The sequence below is a fragment of the Solea senegalensis genome, linkage group LG1 (assembly GCF_019176455.1).
Source record: "Solea senegalensis isolate Sse05_10M linkage group LG1, IFAPA_SoseM_1, whole genome shotgun sequence".
Lineage (NCBI taxonomy): Eukaryota > Metazoa > Chordata > Actinopteri > Pleuronectiformes > Soleidae > Solea > Solea senegalensis.
Genome location: NC_058021.1, coordinates 39,353,779 through 39,380,563, shown reverse-complemented (window position 1 = coordinate 39,380,563; position 26,785 = coordinate 39,353,779). Strand labels below are relative to the sequence as shown.

The 26,785-nt window shown below is 38.6% G+C and overlaps 1 protein-coding gene across 2 annotated transcripts; it reads right to left on the bottom strand.

Moving 5' to 3' along the window:
• Positions 1-7,155: 7,155 nt before the first annotated feature.
• LOC122774713 (agouti-related protein-like) lies at positions 7,156-22,163 on the bottom strand. 2 transcript variants are annotated; one of them, XM_044034193.1, is made up of 3 exons: positions 21,861-22,163; positions 9,682-9,752; positions 7,156-9,558 (listed from the first exon to the last, which is right to left on the bottom strand). In XM_044034193.1, exons 1-3 carry the CDS (start codon positions 21,997-21,999, stop codon positions 9,346-9,348), a joined length of 423 nt encoding a protein of 140 aa, XP_043890128.1. In that variant the 5' UTR covers positions 22,000-22,163; the 3' UTR covers positions 7,156-9,345. The 2 variants fall into 2 exon arrangements, with proteins under 2 accessions (XP_043890128.1, XP_043890132.1); XM_044034197.1 differs by having other exon boundaries at positions 7,156-9,555.
• Between the last annotated feature and the right edge of the window lie 4,622 nt (positions 22,164-26,785).

The following is a 26,785-nucleotide window of genomic DNA, read 5'->3' as shown; positions in this document are numbered from 1 at the left end:
GTTCAGAGATAACCAATGTGAAGCAGAATGTCTGACACAGCATAAAATGTAAGTCACTATAAAAAGGACTGCATTTTTACATTGCTTTAAATATAACCACAGTCATATTCTCTCGTACATGTCTCATTCAGGATTCATTGTTTAGTCCAAAGACACTTTGCAAGGTGATGACTGTATGCAAGGTCTTATAAGACTTTACCGATGTCTTTACTTATTTTTTTAAAACAGTGTGTGAGATCCATAATAAACTGTACGTGTGCGCACAAGCTGAAAAATGCTGCGCATCACAAAGATATTCTTATTTATAAATCTGTGTGCATGCACAGTACACCTGCAGGCTGTGTTCCCTCGATAAATCACAACCCACCTGGAAATGTACATGGATCACACTCACGTCCAACCCCTTACACACCTAAATTCATCCATATATGATCACCATTCAAGCCTGAATGTTGATTAATAGAAATGAGCCAAATGATCAATGTTTCTTGATTAAGTTCTCAGGTCCTCTGAGTGATCTGGATTAAATGTTTTTTATTGGTTGCAGGTACAGTATGTATTATGTTTGTTTACATACCTTTTTCTTTTAGTTATTAGGAGGGTAAGTAATAAGTAAATACAGGATTGAAGTAGTACATACTGTACATGTACACTTAATAGGATAAATCAAACATGAATGAAATAAGTAAGTTCATTAATAAGTAAAAAATAAAAAATGGAGACATGGAGCCCATCCCCACATATGTGAAATCATGAAAGCTTTTGCACCTGCATACATATCCATCCATACACATACATTCCCAGATATACATTAGTGAGTATGTCCACATGTCTGCATGTATCACAAATGCTGCATTTCTGTCAAACTCACTGTAAATATTGTAGTTGTGTTCAAGTGCTGATCATAAGACACCTGTGGAGTCTCCATCTCCTTCCATTGATGTGTTTCACTGCAGACTCCCACCCCAGATCCCTGCACTGCTATGGATGTTCATGGAACGTGAAAGTGGGCACATCCAAATTAAATAAACACTCGTTGTTGTACAAGACTGCTGAAATAAGAAAAAGCAAGTGCCCAGTGCCACCAACATGTTTTTCTTCTCACAAAAAAGCCTAAACCCTTCTTCGGTGATATCGGACCTGAACATTTAGTCTGACTATTCAGTCAGTTGAGCTGAGTTTATCTATCATCTGAGCCATTCTTTCTCAGGCTGCATCATGTGAGGTGAATGTGGTGCAGTGGAACTCAGCTTCAGGTCTTCACTGAACATTCTGTTCTTGCGTGCAGCCATCGGCTCACTCATTCGGTAGTCCTCTCCCTAAATATTTACACGCTGTGTTTAGTACTTGCCTGTAATGAATGTGCAACAGTTCACATGGATCCTTCGTACTTTATGTTCTGTGTTCAAGCAATAATTCACGTCTCCTTTTGACCTGAATTCCCTGCTCTGCTGTGGACAGTACATTTTAATACATTTATGGGGCAGGTTGTTTTTCATTTTTACAGATTCATTTTTTAACTGTGGGGGGAGCAGTGTATCATTCTCTTACAGTTTCATATATGGGCCCAATTGGTGTATTATGGTCTGCTGAATTAATTCTTATTATAGGTTGTTGTACTTACAGGGTCTTATGGTCCTGGAGTTGATTCTCTGAAGTGAGACTAAGTGTGAATGTTGGCAACACTTACTGTATGCTCCTGAGCGTGAGTTGGCCGCTGTGAGTGTGTTTGCGCTCTGTTACTGCAACAGTGCCTGTATCGCATCATGAACTGTCAGAACCCACGGGTGCAACCCTTGTAAAGCTTAGACAATGTTGCTATGCCATCCTCTTCCTCTCCCCTCACTTGGGCACTTGATGGCTTGAAGTTGAACCATCTGGAGTTTCTCAGCAGCTTCAATGCTTTCTCTTGCATCTTACCACTGTCTTTAATAATAAGCCAGCTTCGTGCCACACCACTGATTCCTGTCTGCACTTTTCTCAGTTAACAAAGCACTGCTGGAAGTTATTTTGGATGTCTGGGTGCAGGCCAGCGTGAAAGTGGTCTTTCAGATAGGTTTCCCATGCACCGTTCTGGGTTCTGTGGGTTGATATATGATATGCATTTTTTAAACTGGCCGGACTTTAAGGCAGACGTTTTATGAGTGTTCAGATAACTAGGCAGACTGGTGGTGAGAACTGAGTCTGGAACTGAGATGAACGAGTACAGGTGATTTGTGGGACTGTGGATTCGTTTCTCCATAATGAGACAGGCAGATGAAGATTTGGTTAGATGTGTCAGGTGTGCAGGTAAGTAAACAGGTTTTAGAACAAGGCAACTACCGGCTGGAAAAACACCTAGGATGACTAAACAATCTGGGGGAGAGAGGACTGGTGGATTAGCCTTTCATTCTTCAGCTGGTTACTACTCGTTTGCTCAGTCGGCATGAGTCTCAGGTGTGCCCAGGATCTGGCAGGAGAAGGTAATCAGGAAGCTACAATGTGGATTTCTCAAACTCACACAATAGGAACCAGGAATAAAAATGCTAACTGTTGCTCTCATACACTTTGGTGATGCTGCAGCTGCTTCACAGGATGGTGGCTTTTAATAGTCCAGACAAAATCCTGCAAAATAGTGGTAGACCCCCTGTATCCACCTCCCTCTACTGTAACATCAAATCTTTCCACAATAGCTATATAGCAAGTTTCTTTTTGCTTTTTTCATGTTGTCTTCACATTTTTCCTATCTTCTCTTCCTGCCTTTTCCAACTTGCTTTTTAATGCAGCCATTTGCCTTGAGCTAAGTCCACCTCCCTCAAGTCCCATCTCTTTGACCAATGTTTTCTATTGGATTGTATTTGCTGCACTCTAGGGATAAATAAAGTTGAAGAGCTGCACTATAATTTGTCAACATATTGTGTCTATTTGATACTTGTTGGAGTGGAAAAGCCCTCTCTCTTACTACAATACAGCATTCATTTCTTTAGGGGTCACCACAGCACATCATCTGCCTCCATCTCACCCTATTCCTGGTGTCCTGATTGTATGATTTCAGATTAAAACAATATCTCTTGACTTGGTCGTCCAATTTATGCACAGCAATCAAGCACAGATAAGGAAACAAAAAGGGATACAGTGCCTGTGTGCATCGGAGACACAAGAGAGGAAGACCAAATGTGCAGATGTACACAAATTTCACAATTTATCACTGAACTACAACCAAATCTGTTGTAGATTGGGTGCTATTCGTGTTTGGATTGAAATAGATAATGCAACTTAGAAGACCAAAGTGATTTAGTTAAAAATCAATTAACGCATTAATTCATTCATTCTCTATAGTGCAGGGGTGTCAAACTCAAGTGACCTGGGGGCCAATGAGCATATAGTCTGGTCAAGCAGGGGCCGACGGAAAAAACAACTATTTAGTAGCCGGTGGGCAATATAAGATATTCATTATGATATTAGACAGAATTGCATTAAGTGCTTGTTTTGTTATAAAATGATTCAGAATAAAAAAGATTTTGCAAATAATGACAAGGATGTGATTAAAACAGCTTATTTATATGTAATTTCATGTTGAGTGTAATACATTTAATAAAGCAATGATTAAAACCGAATGTCTTATTACTATGATAAAAATATTGCCGGCAAATACATTTAGTCTTATATTCTCTCTCTATTCCATCACCTTGCACAGTGGTGGGCGGGCCGCATGTAATCGATTGGAGGGCCACATGTGGCCTCCGGGCCACCAGTTTGACACATGTGCTCTATAGTGCTTATTATTTGAAGGTAGTGGTAGTGGGCAAGAGGGCCAGGTCTCAAATAAATGATTTATTTACGTTTTTATCCTATTTTCTATTAACAAATGAACTGCCAACCATTGAGAATATACAGTATATGCACTGAGAATATTCAAGGATATTTGAAAATAAAATTAAAGAATTAAAATAAAAGGCAGAATGGTGAAATTAAACATCAGTATTCTGACTTTTTCTCAAGATTCTGAGAAAAAAAGGGCCCTAATCCTTTTCCAAAAAACAGGGTTTTTTCAAAGAAACAACATTTGAATAATAATAATAGAATGATTGAATGCAATTAAAAAAATAAAAGCATTAGGGCAACAAATAAGAAATCAACAGTAAGTGGAAATTGATCATATAATATCTACGCAAATAAGAAAAGCTGCATCCTCGTAAAAAAAATCTTGTGAAAACATATTTAGCGTTTAAAAATGTTTAGTTTATATTAATGCAATACGCTTTTGTAGTTTTTTTACTGGATGTTTTTTAGGGATTTCTGTTTTTTATGCTTTCTATCTGTGTTGATTTTATTCACATCATTCCGTACAGCACTTTGGTAAACGGTTGGTTTTAAATTTGCTCTATAAATAAAGTTGAGTTGACTTGTGTTGTTTTGAAGCAGGGCTTTGGCCATGATGTTCGCTCTTGGTGTTTCACAAGTTTCAAACAGATCCTGTGAGGAGCATGTGAAACCTAGTGTCAGTGAAGGAGACATGGAAAAGAGAGGGTAAAATAAATCACAGCTGGCTGTAAACGTTAAATTAAAATCTCATGTGGCACAAGGTTTTTGGCCCAGCACGTGCATCCTTGTGGAAGTGCTTCAACATGATAAGGAACCCTTGACGCAGAAGAGGCTTTTCAGAGCTCCATGACAAATGATGATTGATCAGTGAGAGTGAACCTTGAACCATATGTGGAAAATGTGGAACAAGAATGTCCTGTATGTTTGAAATAGTAAAACCAGAAGACTTAGTTAGTTAGGAATCGATGACTTTGCCAATGAATAAAAGCATTTGCTTTCGCTTCCTGTGATGTTGTTTCTTCAGTGTCCCACAGAGAGGAAATCTGTTGGGCCTGTCCGATGGCCAGCAAGGAAGAGTCATGTGATGTTACAGGTTATAAATCAACACACTACACTATGATGTCACAGCAGCAGAACATTTCCCTTCCATTCTACTTTGTGGTATATTTGTAAATATGATTGTGTTTGAAAGTGGTTTGTTGGACACACTTCTGGCAGGCCGTAGTTTGTGATGAGGAAAGGAAACAGGAGACATTATCTTCCCTTTGATTTACAACAACACTGGAAGTGATGTCCTATGATTTCGCCAACAATATTTAAAGGTCAAAATCTTACATTGTGTTGCTTTAAATGACCTCTGTGTTATAATGTGTAATACAAATAAATATTCCTTGCCTTTAAGTTGAATTCATGTGTGTGGATTTTGCTTAGAGCAGCTGCCTGTGTCTACTGGCTTAGTCTACTTAGAAAGAAGTAGACAAATGAAGATGCAAGAACAAGACAAAAAAAAAAAGATCCGGTCCTGATTACTCATGTGCTCAGAATAATGTGCTCCAATAATAATGATAAACGTATGCAGCTGTTTCTAATTTAACTCTGGTTGTAAAGACCAGGCAGGCACGCACAAACGTATGTCTTTCATTCTAAAAATGCAGCTTTCCCACTCGTTAAGTCTGTTCTTAGAAATGCACAGTGAAAGATGACACAGCATTTTTATCTGCTGCAGTCACTGAGCGACACTCCCTGCTTTCACGCAACTCGAGGCCCACGGTGAAGCCCTGATGATGCTTTCACTAACACACCGGGCAGTCATCTGTTTAGCAATAACAACCACAGCTGCCATTTTGCATAAACCCCCAAACTCATTACAGGGAAACGTCAGTGAGTTTTAGTGAACTTCAACTTGACTTGTAATTCGTGAAAGATCTGTCATATAATTCACACAATCATGGACATTGTAACATTTATAATATGGGAGAATATAGAAGAAAACAATCAAAAAACATTTTAGTTTTCTGTGTGATTTTGAATCCAGTAGTGAATGGGTTCATAATATTGATGGATCCTATATTATTGTAGAGCTGAAACATTTAATAAATTATTAATCGATTACAAGATTAATCGACAACTATTTTGATAATCGATTAATCGGTTTGAAGCTTTTTTCATGATTAAAACAACATTTCCGATTGTTTAAGCTTCTTAAATGTGACTATTTTCTTCATTTCTTTGCTCTGGATAACAAAGAAACCATTAAAAGTTAATCATTTTGGTTTGTCGACAAAACAAGACATTTGAGAACATCATCATTTCCAGGTTTGACACCGATCAACATTTTTTAAGGTTTTCTGATATTTTATGAACCAAACGATTCATCGATAAAAATAATTGACAGATTAATCTATTATGAAAATAATCGTTAGTTGCAGCTTTACATTATTGTGTTATCAAAGATACAGATTATATCAACAAAACTGTATATATACATATATGTGTGTTGTGTTGTGCTTTATTTTACATCTTTTCTTTCATTGATTGACCACCAAATGTGTATGATATTGTGCTGTACAAAGTGTACATGGAACACCACAACCAAGAGCCTGGAATATTGTACAGGAACATCTGTGCCGAATGGACTGGAGGTCCCAGGGACTTCCATATCCAGACAAACAAACTGGTGGTGGCTATTCAACCAGACAGAGGTTGTCAATAAGCAACAGAAGAGGGCAGTAGTGATGTAGACATGTGACAATCCCAAGCGACAGCAACATCAAGAATAGGGAACACGAGAAGCATGAGAAATACCAATTGCTGACAGAGGAGCTAGAGAAGGTGTGGAGAGTAAAGGCAACTGTGATCGGAACACTAGGAGCTGTAACCCCACAAACTGGGAGAGTGCCTCCAACAGATTCCAGGAACAAAATCTGATATCTCTGTTGAGAAAACGCAGATACTGCACAGAACCCTCAGGATCCCAGGCTACCAGAGGCTTGTAAGAGTATGTTGTCATGGGACAAAAGAAAATATTTCTCTCCTGTTGCCTTTCATCTTCACCAAGTACAGGTAGAGATTTATGTTATTAACTGCTCATCAGTGATGAAAGCAACTTCTTTTTACAAACGGCATCGACGATCTGGCTCCGGGTGTGGCTGTGGAAACTGAAACCAGTGTTGCCAGGCAAAGGTCACCAAAGAGTGTCAGAAGATCAGTATCAGTGGAAGCAGATCATAAGATGCGTAGACAAAATTTACAAGCTCTTGATGATGAGGGCAAACGGGGGCCAGTGTCATTTGAGGAGGCATGTGAGAATGCAAATGAATCACAATAGTAAGACAGACAGACTCACAGAAATGAATGGATTTTCCATACTATTTATTTACAGATTATATTAAAGAACATGGCGGAGTGTAAGGCCCTTACTACTGTGAAGTGGGGAGAAGATTCCATCACCAGGATAACACCCTGTGCATTTATATGAAATAATTGCTTGAGAGAATGCAGAGATGAAAGTGCTTTTTGCTTTTGTGAGGCAGTGGATAAAAGGAAAAAAAAAACCCCAGCAGCGTGTTTATCTCTGTTCATGGGGCTGTAGTGTGTGTGTTTGAATGTGTCTTTGTCTCGGAGGTGCCAAAATCCTTTTTTTTCCCCTCTCACTTAACTTTCACTGCTAATCTTGTTTGTGCAGCAAAATCACAAGTTGCACAAATTGAAAGCATGACTGCTTCTTTGCTCATTCGGGTTATTGCACTAAAATTGTTCTCCAGTTTCCTAAAAGCCTTCATATTCATCTTCTAGTGAACCCTCGTCAATCACTGGGCCAAAACATGAGTTTGCACATCCTCATCTAAATTCAAATACAGCAGAGTTTCATTCAAATCGACCACTAGGAGGCACTAACGGTGAAACTTGCTTTTCATTGACAAAAAGTACAACTACTTTTCTTGAAATATTGCTTTAACCATACATGTGATTTTAAGATTTATGATCAGAGAACATGACCTCAGGATGGTGCTACAACATATTTGTGTGAATGAGTCATAAATAAAAAATAAAAAAAAATTCTCCTGCAAAACACTTTTCAGCATTAATAATTTAACATATTTTATCGATTTGCTAAAAAGCTCCACATTGACCTTTTTATTTTAAATCTACAGACATTTCTGTGCATATCTGGGAAGGTTCTCAGCCATCCAGGTCATAATCATGTACAGTAGTTAGCTGTAGACTTTCTTGAGTTAAGTTGAAGACATTTCACGTTTCTTCCAATTCAGAGGCTAAATGTCCAGACAATTCCAGTCACAAGAACTGAAGACTCCTCTTGGATGAACAATGAAACATCTTAACTCAAGTGAGTCCACCTGCCTACAGCTAACTACTGAGGATCTCTGTGTGAGGAGCCACACTTTCTGCCACGAACCAATTCATCTCAGTCAACAAAGCTGAAGAAACCCTCTTACTTTCACATGAATGAATGCACACATGCGCATAGACACAGCACATTACAGGCTCAGTGTGTAGGATTTAGTGGCATCTAGTGGAGAAGTTGGAGACTAGAACTACACGATTACGCTGACCCTTAAGCTTGTTCACACTGGATAAATAACACAAAGTGATTTTAAAGCACTCTGAGATTACATGTAGATCATCCAAAACAAATAATGTGTTATTCCCACACCTGCTCAAGTTGAAATGTTGGTATTGGTATGTTGGAAAAGCCAATCAAAGCTTTGCCTCCTCTTTTTAATTTTCTGGAGGAGAAAACAAGTTGTGTTTTCTCATGAATTTAATGTGAGGAAACAAAAACGACCCTGGTGCCAAACTTAAAGTTTGACATAAACACTCCACATCACCTTCCTCTTCCAAACACGTAGGAGAACCTATACAGTGGCCTTCATGCAGCATAAAAATGTCCTCTCTGGAGTCAGTGCTTCGTTTGTCTGTTATGGGACATTTTGTAACCTAACGTGCACTAATAGAGGGCTTCTGATTCTGATTTTAGGTCACAAAAAGATTCTTGGTTCCACGTAATTATGCACGAATTGCAAAATATTAACAAATATGACATTACTTTTCCACTAATTGATCGCCCATAATTCTTTGCACTGGTCCTTTAAAACTTCATTGAATTTTTTTTTTCTCCAGGACCGTGGCACAAGCTTAACAATGTAATACATTCATGAAAAAGGGATGATTCATGAAAAATGAATGATATGTATACATGCATATGTACATATGACTGAATACAAACATTGCAGACAATTAAGAATCACACAGAAGCAAATCTCTTCACACAGAAGCAAAAGCATATAATAACCAAAGCCTCGAAACTGTCAAATTTACTTCACTTACATGCTTTTATATTACTTTGCCAGTGACACAGTAATAAGCAGTTTGTTTTTTAGTCCAAAGGCAAAAGGCATCATCAGCCTTTCTTCACCAAACATCCAAACTCTCCCACTTTCCTTGGACCTTTTTTATTTTTTTTTTTTTTGATAATAATAATAATAATAATGATAATAATTTTCATTATTATCTTTTTTTTTATGATTTCTTCTCGTGTTGCAAGTTTGTTTTACGGCAGAAGCAGATCGCGTTGAAGAAGCGACAGTGGCACGAGGTATGTGGGTCACAGCAGCCGGAGAGCGGTAAACAGCTTTGTGCAAGCTGAGAGCACGTGGGCTTCACAGGTTTGGGAGTCACTTTAGGAGGCGGAGGACGGATAATTGGAGAAGCATGACTCACTCTGAACTTCTGCTAATTGGAGAGAAAAGAAAGAAGGAAAACATCAACTTCTCTGTCTGGTTCATCACAAATGTAAAGCTCCTTGAATGTGTGGTGGTTTAAAACAAATAGGTAAAGCGCAGATCTCCAGCTTACCGGCACACTCTGTCGCTCATACTGTCCTCTCCTCGCGAACAGTGGCCTCTGTCTGCCGTAGATTAAAGTCCCTGTTGAAACAGCATGAAGAATGAATTTAGATAAAACTGCTAATTCAGTCTGGGGCAATGTTCAGACTGCTGGTAAATCATATCTTTTCAGGCAGACACTATTAACTGAGAGTTTTCTAACTGGCTGTGTGGATGCAGACATAACCAACCTATACCCTAGAAAGTCACACTGGTGTGCACTTATATATTACTGACCATCTTTTTTTCTTGGGAACATAATTCACACAAATAACATCATGTTTCATCAAACTCCAAATGTACCTGCAGCCAATATTTTTACTGCACAAGACTACATAGTTTTTTTAATATATGGTCTATGTACACCTGTAAATAAGCTTGTAACTTTGATAGATTGATTATTTATCATGGAAATCCAGCAGAAACCGCAGACCAACGGTCATCTTTGAATTGTGTGTGTGTGTCTCTCTGTCAGATGATGCTGGAGTTCTAAAATCAGGATTGTGGGGTTTTTTTTTAAGAAAAGTTCAAACTTTGAACTTAATCAATCCATCAACCCTCCTTTATATCTATGGCACCTTTCAAACTGAGAAAATGGAACACAAAGTGCTTCACATAAACCCCTTTTCTACAACGTAAAATATTTTATATAAAGCGGGCTAATATATCAATAAAAGGCAAAATAAATATAAATTCCATTAAAAGCCAAACTAAAAAGGTAAGTGTTGAGTCTCTGAGGTCTTCAGGAATGTTGTTGCAGAGTTGTAAGCCATAGTTAGAGAAAAGAATGTACAACACTATTAGTCATAGCTAAACAGCATCGTCATACAGTATATTTTAGTTACCATCCACTCACTATGAAATAAATCCTCTTGAGAAGATCGTAACATAATTATTTCATGGACTTAAGACAAAAAAACTAAAGTAAATTTGTATCACTTCACCTGGAACCTCAGGTCTTTCATGATTGTACTTACTGCCCATCTGCTGTGTCTCTGTGTGAGACACTGACAGGATAATGAATTTACCCACAGGCAGCAAGTTCTGCAGGAAAGATGGAGGTGCCTGAGGGCCTTTGTGGCTCGTTGTTAGGCTTCATCATAAATCTTAATGTACTGTACCATGTTTGGCACATGTATTCCAACAATGTGTTCAAATACCACAAGGAATAATTATTTAATATGGAGCAGCTACTCCATGTTTATGGAATGTTTATGATAAGCAGTTTTATCACTGGTGTTATACATTTTTGTTCACTTACTTTAGCCAAAATCATTTTCCCACACTCCAATTGACCATTTAAATCGTTGCCTTCCAATGATGCAATCTGCTTTGCTGAGCCGCTGGTATGTTTTTACAGTACATTGGATTTGTCTTTGAAAATCACCATAAACAGTACATTTTAAAGGCTTTATGCATTACTCTGTACTCAATACAATGCCAATACAATTCAGTGTGAAGGCACAGATTCACAGATTCTGCATTTCTACAATAAGAGTCCTTGTTGGTACAGAGTTGTGGTTGTAGAAAGAGAGAGAGAGAGAGAGTAGTTGGTTGGTCAGTGATAGCTGACAGTTGTGTGGTGTACACACATTCATAAAAATTCATAATGTAAGAAAAAGTGACTTTGGGAAAAGACAGAAAGGATCAGTCACTTAATCAGGAAGTGAGCTGAAGCTCATGATCCCATGCTACTTTACATTACATTACATGTCACTTCCAAACACCATCAAATGATGTTATTGTTTTGAATGATGAAGAGAGACAGAGGGAGAGAGAGAGAGAGAGAGAGAGAGAGAGAGAGAGCCTGAGCAGCAGCAACTACGTGATTATGTCATGAGAGATTAAGGAAACAGGTCAAATTGAAATACTGCCTGATACAATGGCACAGCCAATTTATTTATAATTTAATTTTTTAATTTGCAGGCTGCAGACTCTGTGTATGTTTCAGTCTGCTGCACCGACCACCGCCAACAACTGAAACTACTGTCAAACCAGTTATTTTTGTAACAATTAATTGTGGCAGATATTAACATTTGTCTAGTTCTCTACCTATAAAATAATATATAAATAGTGTTTATTAACACTTTTGTGATCTTACTACCCTCGAAGGTTAAAAAAGAAAGAGTGAATTGGTGGTCTGATGTAAATAAAACAATGATAGTTGTTTTACAATTAAATTTATAATGTTACAATTGTATCAATAATAGTCCAGCACAGGTGACTCTGAGGTGGTTTGCCCCAAATCAAATCCTCCTTAGGTCCCCATAAAGGCTTGGGCCGGCTCTGGCTACACAAGACAGCACCAGTATCCCTTAAAAACCCTGCATGTGTAGTTATAGAGGTTCTTATATTATTCTTACAGTGAGCCCCCCCAAAACAGACTGATGATAAACATAACAACTAAAGCTCCAGAGATTTCCTTAAGTTTACAGTTTAACCTCAGAACAGTGCTGCTTTCCAACCACTAAGAAAACACACTGTTTGATTGATGTAAGATGGGTCTAGATCACTGGATAAATCACACTTAAAAACAATTTGGGGTCTCGCTTTAATGTCACAGATAGAGAGACCAACGCTGAGAAAGGAGGATTCAACAAAGTCCCGGCTAAAACAGAGGAAAGAGTCTGCGGTCACTGCATGACAAGCTGAGCTAGAGACAAGGATGCATTTCATTTTAATACATTATAATAATAATAATAATAATAATAATATCACCACAGTGGTAGCCTGGGTGAACTCAACCGAGTCAGCCAGTGATTTGATTTCACTCTGCAGACACATCTGGCAAGGACATGATGTCCAGTCGTTAACACGGTAGCAGCTGAATAGCAGCTGTCTCTCGATTTAGCTGTTGCTTTCATTTTAAGTGAGTTGATTGGAGTGAAGGAACCACAGAGATCATTGGTCTGATTAGTTGTAGGTCGATCCAGTTGCGTACAGGAGCATTTTGATCCACATCCACTGGTCAGGCCTTTGAAAGTGGGAATAAGTGACTACACTCTTTCCAGACCCAGACTCATATAGAAAGAGATGGAGTCTAGCTCGTGTGGTGCAATCTGAGAAACTGTGTTCGTTCATCCCGACGTTCACAGAGTTGACAAGCGTAGAGCAACAATGTGTGACTGCATGTCACAACCTGAGGGACGAGCCAGAGAGCAAGACTAATAATTATCCTGACAACACCCATTATAAATACACACAAACACGTACACACAGAAAAACATATTCTTTTTCTCCAACTTTTTTTATCTATTTATTTATTTTACTTCATGAATAATATTCATGTATAAGTGATATGATACGATGCTGTAGAATGTGCCGTCAATAAACCTTGTTTGCAAATCATTTCAGCAGATACAGTGGTGCCCAAAAGTCTGAAGCTTCTTTTCCATGTACATTTTTGACAGTTTTAACTTTGCTTATGTTAGCCAGCAATATATCTAGACATAGATAAAACTGTCTCATGAAAATGATACAGTACATTACTTCTCTATGAACACCTGTAAGCCTGTCACTAAGTAATAAATTGACAAATAGGGCCCCATATGCTATAGCTTTATAATTAGATGTCTAAGCCATTGTCTAAGCAATCTAAACTCACATTAGACAAAGTCTGTCATGTAGTATTTCACAGCATGTTATAGACATGAGTTGATTTGCACTAATCAGGGCCTGTGGCAAAAAATGTATAGTACGCATACATTCACAACATCAAAAGAGGAAACAGCTGTGTCATACAAAATCATTTGCACATGTGATTGCCCACCTTTTGCCCACACTGGATGGTTAAACTGAACAACACGTGTTCATTTGCTGCCTACAAAACTTGACTAAACAAGTCATTTAATGCTTGTAAAACTTAACACGTCAAGTTAAAACAACTACATTATATTACCGATTCATTCAAATGATGTAGCTATTAACACCGCTACATCAGCGCGGTAAACAGCTTGACGTCACACCAGTGAGACATAACCCCGTCAATGGCCCAAAAACTCGCCATAGTAAAACAAACAGCAACAATGAGGTCATCCGGCATTCCATTTTTTTTTCTTCTTGGCTTGTGGCCACAAGCAGAGAAGACTTATTTGAGAAAACATTACCATTTTTTTTCCTTACTGTTGCAAGTAAATGATGAGTCTCTGTCGACAAATCAGTAGTGTAATTGCATCCTGTAAGAAAAGGAGAACCACTGTTTGGTTTCTCCAAGGGAAGGGTGCCAAAACCAAGACAGCAACAATGGTTTACTTCCCATATTCTTCACGTTTGACAATGGGAATGCAAATACATGATGTCCCAAACTGAACCAAGCTGTACTGCTTGGTGGACATGGGACTTTTGTTGCTGCTTTTCTGTTTAATTCCCTGTGTCTTGTTAGTCTCCTGTGGGTCACATGAGGAGCTGTAACCAATCCCAGATGGCCTTTGGGCAAGCGTCATGTCACACCCTGGACGAGATGATGGAGATGATAGTGATGATGATAATTGTTATTGAATCTCTCAACTATGGTTTTAGCTCGCCTCGCCTCACCTCGGCTCGACGCGGCCCGGTTTGAGTTGCATTTCCACTACAAAAAGTAACTACTCAACATGGGCGGAGTCATCACTGCACGACTGCATGAAACTGCGGTGAATCTGTTTTACACGCGACACACACACAGACACACACAAACGTGTGACTAGTGACTTGTAAAGCAGTTGTTTTCAGTGTAACTGAATCACTAGAATCAGCCAATTAAAAATATCCCTGGACTGAAATACAGGTTTGTGATGCCTGTCGCGATAAGCAGTGCTGTCGCTAAATACACCAGACTCCTCTGTTAAATATTGAGATTTTAGACATTTCCCTGGTAATGGTTGCAGATTAACCCATGCATTTAGGATAATTAATTATTTTCAACTGCTCTACAGTCCGGGATTGTTCGGCCGTCCCGAACTGTGCCGTCTGATGATGTGCTCACACTGCACACAGGAAGTGATTTGTTGTAAAAACACAAAGGGTCAAGAAGTGAATTCTCGAGTTGCTTAAAAAACATGGTTGTTCAGCAGTTCACTGCCAGTGTATACACACAAACACTCCCTCAGTCTGGTCTGATAGTGTTGCTTGACAGAGCCTGTATTCAGATGAAGGACGCAGCATACAATACTTACATAATGTCACATCATTTCTGTTCACCAAGACTAAACAGAGGATGAAATTATAACAATAACAAATACATCTCCAAAAGTAACACACTGCAGCTTTAATTAAACTGATAAAAAAGCAGAAGAGAAAGCGGGTAAGGGTCAGGTTATAAAATTGTCTCAATAGCATATATATAAATATATATATATATATATATATATATATATATATATATACACACACACATATATATATAAATCTATATATATATATATATATACACACACATATATATATATACACACATATATATATTTTTACGCAAATACATATATATTAAAAACACAAGAAACAGGTAACCAAAACAAATAACAGTCATAACAGTTTCAGGATGAGTCTATTTTGTTTTATTCCTCATTACATTACCTTGGGAATAGGAGTAGTCTACTTTTGCTTTGGTGACAATGGTTTAGCTGTTAAAATACTATGATCTTATCTTCTGTGGATAATTGGTTAGCAGCATGAAATGTCACATAATAAATGTTAATGGCACAACCACAAACTGTTGGCTGTAATCTTTGAAGCTACGGTTGTCAACACATAGTTTTCACATATTCTGTCTTAGACCGTGGCTCTAACATGTGAAGAGGAATTTAAAGAAGTGTCATTTACAATATGTACATATATGTGTACATATATATGTATATATATATATATATATACGATATATTTTGTAACTTTAAGTTATTTTACATTACTGGGTTTTACATGATATTGCTTTTGGAAGATCCACACCGTATTCAAACTTCACACACTATCATTTGTCAAATACTAGTCCTTTTTTTTATAACATGAAGCTAAATCTAAACATATCTGGAAGTTCAACTTCATCACCTTTGCCTTTCATGGCTGCAGCTGGAAATACTTGCTGCCACTATGGGCTCCAGATGTCACTGAGAAGAAAGTCTGAGTCAAAGGCTCAACTGAGGGGCTGCATGTCACACAATCTGAGCTTAAATTAAAATATTTTGAATCATGTGCTGTTATTAGAATTAATATTTACTGCTGGAAATTAGTGTCACATGGGCCCTTTGAAAAGTTTTGACTATTTTCTTCTGAAGATTATTTCAATGTTCTCGATCTTCATGGGAAAGTTTACAGATATATACAATAATTTAGTTGCGTGTCGTCTTTAGCCGAATGATGCAACAACGCACAAAAATATACTGTATATGGATAGATGTCAGACTGACATCAACAACAGACAGAAACTAGGTGGAGGCAAAGAGAGAGAGGTGGCAAAGGCAAAGGAAAAGGCTTATAATGAATTGTATGAGAGACTAGACAATAAAGAAAGGAGATAGTGCCACAGAAGGTGCAGTGGGCCTTTTGTTCAAATTGTTTAACACAATCTTGGAAAGCCAGAAAATGTCTGAGGAATGAAGTGCAGTGGTACCAATCTTCAAGAACAAGGGTGATGTGCGGAACTGCAGTATTTAAAGAAGTATAAAGCTGATCAGTCACACCATGAAGATATGGTAAAGAGTTGTTGAAGCTTGGTTACGGAAAGAAACAAAGATCAGCGAGCAGCAGTGTACCACAGATTTGACGTTTGCTTTAAGAGTGCTGATGCAGAAGTATAGAGAAGGCCAGAAAGAGGTGCACTGTGTCTTTGTGGATCTAAAGAAAGCTTATGATCGGGTGCCAAGAGAGGAAATTAGGTACTCTATGAGAATGTCTGGCGCGGCATAGGAGTACGTGAGGGTGGTGAGAGATGCAGCTGGAATGATGGATGGGTTGTTGGTTGAGGTTGGATTACATTAGAAATCAACTCTGTACCCTTTCTTGATGGACAGGGTAATAGATGAGGTCAGGCACGAGTCTCCGTGGACTATGTTGTTTGTAGATGATACTGCAATCTGTAGTGAGAGTAGGGGACAGGTGGATGACAGCAAGAGCAAGATTTCTGTGTGAATGACATGAGCCCAGCCAGCATGTCCATGAGGGTCCCATGAGGGTTATATTCAGGCTGACAATATGGGTCCCATCTGTGTTTGCCCAGCTGGGGTTCCCATGTGAGGCCCATGTTACTGAAACCATACGGATCTACATAATTTTCCCACTTTGACCCATGCCTACTTAGTAACCAGGTAGCCTGGAAAGGGTACTAAGGGGTCATGTGCTTCAAGTGGGTAAGCCCAACCTGGGCCACCATAAAAACCATGGACATGGGGGGGTAGACAGAGTCTGAGTCTGACGGATCTGACAGCGTTTTGCATCACATGCATCTGCGCAATATCATAGCCCATGATTTATGAAAATATACTATGTCAACTAGTGATATCAGCACAAGAACTGATGAGGACTATTTAGATTTTTTGGCTCTGTGCATGTCCTCGCATAGCGCGAGGATGAACATAGGAGCTCAGCTTCGCGGCTGAGACACAAACAGACTGCTGCCGTTGTTGTATAAAACAAATCAAAGATTATTAGACTAAAACACTGAAATATGCCAATTCTGATATGTTACTCAAAATGGACAGAGGAACATAACGCAGGCAAGTTAGCTATACACCATGTTTGTAGTTGAGTTGTGATATGCAAACTGTTGCTTTGACATGGATGTTAGAGGAGGACTGATTGTAGCCTAAAACGAAAAGCTCAAACTTAAATAAAACCACCGGATGTTCTTCAATCGATCTGTCTCTTGTGGGTTGGGCTAATCCAATATAGTGAAAACAAGGGGGGTGTTCTCTAAAGACATGCTGTTACCTGTGAAAAAGGGGTGCTCTGAAAACACCCCCATTAGCACTTGGTACTTTCCTCGTGATGAAATCAAATTAACCATAGACTGTATGAAATTAACACGGAAAAAGGTCAGCCAAACAGAATTTTAGTCAAGCCAGAACGCACTGACTCATAAATCGACCAGTCGGACTGGGACTTTACAGCCCTAGTGATTATATTTGACAAAGGATGGTGAAGAAAGGGCTGCCAGGCAGGAGGAAAAGAGGAAGACCACAGAGAAGGTTCATGAATGTTGTGAAGGATGACATGAGGACAGTTGGTGTTATAGAAGAGGGCAAAAGGGATAGATGGAGGCAGAGGGTCTACTGTGGTAACCTCTAAAGGTAAAAGATGAAAGAATAAGAAGAAAGATGTCAGAACCATCCACATCTTCAGGCCCAAACAGAAAAAACCCCACAAAAAACTACAAGCAGCTTGTGTAAATTTGGACTGAAAAAAATAATGGAAAAAGAAATTTCACATTGACATCAGACTTCTGTTTTTTAAACTCTCCAGGCTTTCCCTTCTGGTTATTCATAATAATTGCTATAGGCAATCGTCTGTATGCCCACATATCTATATTTTATGGGTGTGAAACCTTTATTTTTAATTTTTATTGACTCACATGCAAGGTGTGCTGCACAGGAGGGCTATTCTTGGTTCAGTGTAGACTGAGCTGCGATGTGAGCAGACCCAAGGACGTAAAACTTATCTGTATATTCCGGTTAAAGATCACGGAACGACCTCAGGGTGCAGGTCTTCAAGTGATTGTTAAATGGCTTTCATGTTCTGAAATGATAAAGTACCTCTCCTGGAGATATTTGAAAAATGAGTGGAATAACATGTACTGGGAGGGGGTCTCCTCAGATGTTTGAATAACTCCATCTTTCAAGAAAAACTTCTTGTTTCACATAGCTCTGTGATATAATCTGTAAGGGCTTTAGGTAAAGACGGATTTATCACAAATAGACCAGTTACAAATCAATTTCCTTCAAACTTGTTGCACTTTTTTTATATAATTGTACAGCATCAGCTGAGATGTTTAAAACATAGTTTACGGATCCATTCTTCTTCATTTTTCTGAAAATATCAGCCTTTTTTTACTTTTCACATTCAATCCAGAAATTTAATTGGAAGATATTTTATGTTATGTTTTTTTCTTTCTTTCTTTGATACATATTAGGCCTGTTTTTTTTTTTTTATTGCATCCAATACATTGGCAAGTTTTAGCTTGTAATGACTTAATTTCTTAGGCTGCAACACACCCAGAATTATACATAAAGGAGTGTAATCATAATTCATTTATCATTAATATGTTTGATATGTTTGTGACAATGTGAAGCCCTGCTCTGTTGGAAAACACCTTCAAGACAAAACCAACTGCCACAAGAGAGCCAACACCAACACAGCACTCAGAACGTATTAATTCACTGTGAATGGCGGAGTGTTGCATGTTGCCGCACTGCATTGTAGTTCTATTGTTTTGCTTTGCTTTGCTACGTGGGTAGACGTTGAGAAAAGCTGTAAGCCAGCCAAAGAAATCACATTACGCAAATATTCCAGTTCAATTAAATTCTATGGGAAAATGTGCCCACTTCTAACTTGGGTTGATGTCAATTTCACAAATGATGTTCCCATTTACGGGAAAGAAGAAGATCAAGTACAACACATGTGAGTAGACACCAACACAACCCAACACAACCCTTACCCTAACCTGCAACAGTTGGTGCTGATTAGTTTGGTACTAGTCCAAATGAAAAAAAGTACCATACTGTACCGAGCCAAACCATTCCACGCGACAGAAACACAAAATTCTATCAGAAGAGTTGTATTTACTGTGTTTAGTTCAGACTGCTCTGTATGTGGCCGTAGATTGACACCCACTAGTCTGAGGTGGTGTCACCCTTTACACATCTCCAAGCTTTACAAGCATGCAAACCTCCTGATCCCAATAAAAAAAAACAGTTTTGGTCTCACACTGAAATAGAAAACCAATACAGGGTCAACAACAAAGTCAACAGAGGGTAAATATTCTGAGTGCAAAACTAAAATATCTTTCAAAAAGAAATGGAGTAATATAACAGATGCATTTCTTATAGTACAAAAAAACTGCATGCATGCAATGTCGAAATTATTTTTCTGTGCACATGTTACTGCTGTGCGTGTTTGTCTGTGTGTATCAAGAGTAGAGTAAATCAAAGCACTACTCACAGTGCTGTAATATGAAATAAGAGTTTGAACATTAAAAAATACAGTATATGTGTTGAGAAGTGTAAAAACACTGGCGGAGGTGCTCTGTAATGCTTGAAGTGTCCCCACCTTTTCCTAAATGTGTTTTTTGTTCGTTTTTAATGCTCAGATATGATAACGCATCCAGCACACATTGAGTGTGTGCCTGAACAGACCTGAATTTAGCGAGACCAAGTGGAGGCGTCACCCACTAAGAGTCTGAACTAATGAAATAAGACTCCAAGATTTGGTGTTTCGCAACTAGAAATACACAGATGTCACCCGCAACCAGGCACCCACTGGACAATACCAGCTGTCAGTCACACCCATGTCCACTCATACGTGCTGTGCAAAATTGTCATCATGTGCTATTGAAGACCATTAACTCTTCAGAAGAATGTTTACGGATTAATTTTTTGCAAACGGCAGAGTTGCACCCTGGTGGCTATTCAACACAGCAAGGGAAACTAAGCGTCCTCTAAAATGTCGTTAAATACAACTTGTACTGTGTGGTATTTACATTTCAATACTAAACGTGCAATAGAAGTGATTAGAACGTGTCACTTGTCTGTTCAGAATCAAAAAGGGCTGATCACATTGATCTTTTCCAACCGTGACAAGTCTTAAATATGTGCCGTGAAGATTTAGAAGATCTATCACATGACAGGAGTACTTTGGAGTATTCATGTCAGGTACCACACCCATCTTCAAAGATTGTCTACAGTTTGATCTCAGCTGCAAACCTATAAAGAGGTCTTAGTGCATACTTTAATATTGTTTATGAAGTATAATATGCCTAATCAAGGTTTTTGGAATGTTCTAGATTCAGAATTCAGGTCTGCATGTGAGCTGCACCAGGGTTCTTCTCTGTTTGAAGAGCTAGGTTGTAAAAAGTTCTTCATTTGCCACTGTGAGCCACAACATCATTACAGCGTTTTACACGAAACATCTGTGTAGAAAAACAACTTTTCTCCATCAAGTGCTGTGGCTGTATCCTAGACAGCCGGTCAGACAGACATTCACACCTGCCTCTGCCTCAGGGTCTTCAAGACCACCCTGGTGGTCCTCAGTGTCTCCAGGACACAAACACAAACACAACCACAAACACAGGTTTCCACAGTCATTTTTCTTCAGGAACGGACTTTCATTCCATTATCCTTAACCTGAAACTAACCATACTTCAAACCTTAGCCCTAAACTCGCCTAAATCATTACCTCAAATATGAGGTTATGCCTTATTCGGACCAGGTTTTGGTCTCCACGCTGATATAATACTAGCCCTAGTCTTGGCTTCCTGGTAATAAGCTGTTGATGAAGAGGAGAATTGCAGGGAACTCTGAGGGCCAAACGTCAGAAGTCAATAACATATTTGAAGTCAAACTGTGGGATATTTAAAGGTTACGTGAATCTATTTGTTTTCTCTTCATGACTCTTCATGGACATTCATGTCATGACCTGGGAGCTCAAAGCTGACTTCAAGTGTCGTGAGCCCACGATCACATTTTACAATACACGGGTACTCTGATATATCATTTTATTACATTGGCCATTTATAAAATGATTGCTTCGATGAATCCGACGACTACATTACAACCCCACCCAAAGTCAAGCAACAGACTGTACATAATGTACATACTGTAGGTCTCTGCAGCAAGTACATGAGAACAGAATATTTTCATACTGAATGAATACCTTTCCTTCACTCGTTGGGACTTGATGATTGAGGATGATTTTCATCCTAATCCATCTCAAAGTCTACACAGCAGGCAGCCTAGATTTCAAATATACAGTATGTGTTTTATATTAAACTGGGGGTGGTAAAATAACTAAATTCCCTTTGGACATGTTTAAATCTAGGCAAAAATAAAAGTAAAACTCAACTCAACATACTGTAACCTTTGTCAGTTTGTCAATCATTTGCATTAAAGCCTTATTTATGACAATATCATAGAGACCTGTATGCATGCAAGTTTCATTAATGACACTACAGATCACCTGATCACCCACCTGTGCCAGCAGTGGCTCGATCCCCTTTGTCGCTGCTTGGTAAGTTGTTGTAAGCGCGTTGAGGAGCGCTGCGGGCGAAGAGGGCGCCATTGATGAAGGCCACATGAAGAACAACCAAAAAGAAGATAGCCAGCTTCATCCTGACTCTGCCCTGCGTCTCCCTCTCACGCACACTTTTCTGTATCCCTCTCTTGATGAGGCCGACGTGGGAAAGGCGCGTGTTGAGTTGACAGCTGCGGCGGCGCGCGTGTCCCCCGCTAAATCCAGGCTTTTGACTTGATGTTATGTCTTCTTCTCTGTCTCTGCTCCTCACTCCACACCGACTTCAATTTATAAGAGAGGCAGGCTCACACACGCACAGTACACGCCCCTCCGTGTCCACACGCCTCTCCGCATCGTAAACACTGACCCACATGGAGAGATTTGACATCACACTGACAGACAGACAGACAGACAGACAGAGAGACACTGCTGCTTATTTGAAATTTCTGCATCATGGCTCACACACACACACAGGTGATCCATTCATGAAAAAAACAAACAAAAAAACAACAACATATGTCTTATTGTTATTTTTGGAAGGCTTAGAACACTCATCCTGAATTCTTGGTCCTAATAAACTGATTTGAATTACAGTGGCGTGCACAGACATTTGGAAGGGAAGGGGCGCAAATGAAAATTTCATATGGCCCTCTAATATGGGCCTCCACACATTATTGTTTAAATACGCAAGTTCAAGTTGCGTTTTTTATGTTGATACCCCAATGAACTGTTGATTTTATTAGTGTCTAATGTGTCACTACAAATAAAATTGTATGTTTTATATTTTTACTTGATGTAAGAAGCAGCTGGGCCCCTTCATATTTTTACATGACCTAATCCGGCCTCCATTTAAAACCCTGGCTTGTGACTCACTTTAGCACGCACGGTCTTTGTCCATCGGGCATGTTACACATGTGAATCTTTTAACTAGTCCTCTTAAAATGGATCATGTTTATTTTTTTCAAGTAAATATTTATATTTATAATAATATAAATACACAGAAATGAAGACAACTATTTTTTATAAATATATACAGTATGTAAAAAAAAAGTCTCAGGGCACAACCCGCTTTGTTGTTTCCATGTCTGTCAAAGTCTGTGTGAGTATGAAATGCTCAAGCGTGTCCTGAATAATCCTGGCATAATCAATAGTAGGACAAACACAGGTGTGTTTACCAGTAACATTAATGAAGGTTCCACTCCAGGATTAAGAGAGCCAGGTTCGTGCTTTCGCTTGTTCTTCCTCCCCTGAAATATTTGTTATTTGCATACACGCTTCCTGTATTTTCTGAATGGGTTCCAACAAAAAGTGAATGAGATTATACTGTGTGGTCATTATAGCAAACTAACATGTATAGCAGGATTTCATTTATGCTAAACGAATGCAGTAATAAACAGTTATTAAATATATATAGCACTTATATATAGCACTTAATGAATGCAGTAATATGCAATTAGTAATGCTAAACAAATGCAGTAATAAACATTGTTTATGTAACAAAGCGATTAACTAATTAATCAGTGAATTAATTAATTAATCATCAACTAAGCGATTAATTAATTTAATAATGAATTCATAAATATACTTTAAATAATGCTTAATGAATGCAGCAGTATGCATTAATTAATGATGAATGCATAACAAAAGCAATAATGTGCAATAAGTAATGCTTAACGAATGCAGAAACATTTATTAAATATATATATAGCAGTAATATGCATTTATTTATACATATTATACTGAATGCAGTAATTAATGCTGAACAAATGCAGTAATACACATTTATTAATTATCTATAGCATATGCATTTATTAATGCTTAATAAAAGTAGCGTTAATGCTTAATGAATGTAGTAATACACACTTAACAGTGCTTAATGTATGACAGATCATTATGTGTTAATGAGACACATGAAGAACCCGTTTATTCACTCACTTAAAATAATTCATGTTATATCAATAGACTGAGTGGCATATGAAATCAAGTCCGCATCATCACTGATTCATTCCCTACTAACGCACAATATTATTTGTAATAACCCTGCAAATTAAATTACTACAGCTTCCTGCAATGACTTGATGTTAGGGGATTAACAATACTCCTGAGGTTGAGGGTTTAGCTCCAGGTATTGCTAATTTCAGTGGCAACAGCTGGTCGGCGCTCTGATATTTGCGAGCGGCTCAACTTTCCCGTCCTTCAAACATGTCCTAACACATTATGGCGTGGCTGCATATACTGCATGTCAGTCCTCATTAAATACAATAGCCACAACCACATACGTGATATTGAATAAGACATCAGCCGGTGACTCATGGAAACAGATGCTGACGATCATTTTTAGATAGTAGTCAGTGCAGACGTCAGTGCGGACATCAGTGCAGTCAGTTGACCTTTGACAAAGAGGTCATGTTAACAGAGAACGATAACATTAAGGAACTTAATGATTAGTCATAATTATTAAGAACTGTAAGGCAATTATTGTATTGTGGATGGACATAGGGTGTTACGTTTAAATGTGACCACCTGGATTTGTTTATTTGCATTTATGTTAATAAAGGTAATGACAATTTTATCTTTAGATTAAGTTATGTAACCACAATGTGATGAAAAGTTACTTAAGCGTGCCCCACACTAGAGGATTTTCAAATCTGACTTTAAATAAATGTGGGGTCGCAGACAACAAACTTTCTAACCCAATTTTCTATCCTGAGAAAGGACAGACTAAACGATCCAGTCAACACGCAGGACCACACACTTGGCAGTTAATCAAACAATGTCAGGGAGGAGATTCCAGGGATTTGAGATGTGTCTCATGAAGGTAATTTTTTATAATTTATAAAAAATAATGACATCATTTGTTGGCTTTTTATGACACACAATACTTATTATGACCTTTTGACCATCCTGATGCTCGCTTTGATCTTCAGCGGGTCGTCTTGAGTTACTGCCATGTGCTTAGCTGTAGGTGTACCTAATTAAGTGGCATGTGAGATGTGTGTTTTATACTATGAATAACTTTAATTAAGCATTTCAGGAATTGTCTTTTTTAGCATCTCTGTTTTTGACGATACAAAATTGTAATATGGGTTTAAAACTGAAAAAACAAGCCCAGCCCTCTTATCCTCCTAATTCATCCCAGCAACCAGTCCTTACCTCACCCAACCCCAGCCAGCTGTTACTCTCTTTAACTGTCAAACTGTCATATTCCAACAGAATCTGAGCCATTCCAATATGTTGTCACGGTAATGTTATTGAAATATGATTTAAATGGAGCTTACTGCACTTCCCCCTTGGGGTTAATGTTCGAGAGGGAACGTGACTTTTCCTCTCCTGGCAGGCGAACAGAGCTAAAAACAAAAGGTGAAGCCTGACCTGACGCCATGCGCTGGTCTGGTCTGCTATCCTTACTAACAGTCAAAGGATCTGGAACTTATGTTTGCAGGTCCTATCTACTCTCAAGTGTTCCATCTCAGCATCAGACATACATGCCACATGACCACTGGTCATTGATGTAAGCCGGATGTAGATTGCAATAAATGCCTCTAACGAGGAGCAGAGTGGCAAAACAAAGGGAAGGGATTTCTTTTCTTAGACCAATGACGAGGTGGAACTGTTAGCAACAGTAAATGGTAGACAGGCTTTGCCGTAACAGATGTTGGTTGCGTCATGATTGATAAGACCCGATTAGGACGTGGACAGTCTCAATTTATGTCAGGCCAAATGAAAACACAATCCAGGAGCGGCAGTGTTTCTAAAAATATGCCAATATTCTTTAAAAAAAAACAAAAAAACAACACAAGTGATGGTTTCAAACTGTATGAGAGTAATAAAGTAAAAACGGCACCACCCTGACTGCGAATACAATCGCTCCTGTCAACAATCAACAGTTTTTAAACAAAGCTGATGTCAACTCCAATCTGTTATACCTGCAGGGAGTGGAACTGGAGCGCTGCACAAACACGCAGCCTCGCTGCTGCACATCGATGTTACTCAAACATAAATAGTGACACATATTGCGACTTTTTTGGTGTACAAAGAACACTTTAATAAACCAACGCTTTAATAATCCGCCACTGAGTCACTTCAGTGACCGAGAACTTCAAATGTCCGTGTGCTCTCGGGAGGTTGTACGACTCGATTTGTTGATTCGTACGATACCTTTTCGTAGATACGCTAAATAATGCTCAAAGACTCCAGACACAAAAGACGAACCCAACTGCAAAAGGTGAAGGAATAGCTTTCAAATTAATGCTATACGCATTCGATGGATCATAAATGAATATTACTGACAAACAGGTGGGTCTTGGCACAGACTCACCTGCCCCACAGCAGAAATGATTTTGTCCAATTGCCAAGTGCTGTGTACGTCATTTGCTTGCAGCTGGCAGGAGGGAGTATTTATTTTACGTAGAAGAGCAACGAAGACAATGAAAGCTGATTAGCGTCTAAAAAGAAAACTGCCGGCTGTCGTGGGCGTTTGCGTCTATTTGAAAGGTTTTAACTCCAACTGCCAGAATAACTTCAAAATCCGAAGATTATAGGAATGCAGTGTATCAAATTTCAAGTTTAATTACAACAAACTCTTTTGTTGTATCTACATGTTCCCGCATTTTATGTACTGTATGTATACGAACCTGTAATATTTTTCTCTCAGGCTGCAGGCATCTTAAAAGTGACTCTTTTCATCTTACTGAGCAGCAGCAGCAACATTTGCAGTAAGTGACAGGTTTACTTCCTTCATATGACACAAATTTTTACCAATCATTAATATCCAAATGTCAAACATCATTTAAAGCCCAGAGACATAGGTAACAATAATAATGATATTAATATTAATAATAATAAACACAACTCAAGGCAGAGAACCTCCAGCCATAGACTCT

Bases quoted from the DNA above. Each gene is read 5' to 3' on its own strand.
- LOC122774713 (XM_044034193.1), bottom strand. From the start codon at position 21,999: ATGAAGCTGGCTATCTTCTTTTTGGTTGTTCTTCATGTGGCCTTCATC. The intron at 9,753-21,860 runs GTGGGTGATCAG...CTGTTTCAACAG, and splicing joins TCGAGCCACTGCTGGCACAG to GGACTTTAATCTACGGCAGA. The intron at 9,559-9,681 runs GTAAGCTGGAGA...CTCTCCAATTAG, and splicing joins ATGAGCGACAGAGTGTGCCG to CAGAAGTTCAGAGTGAGTCA.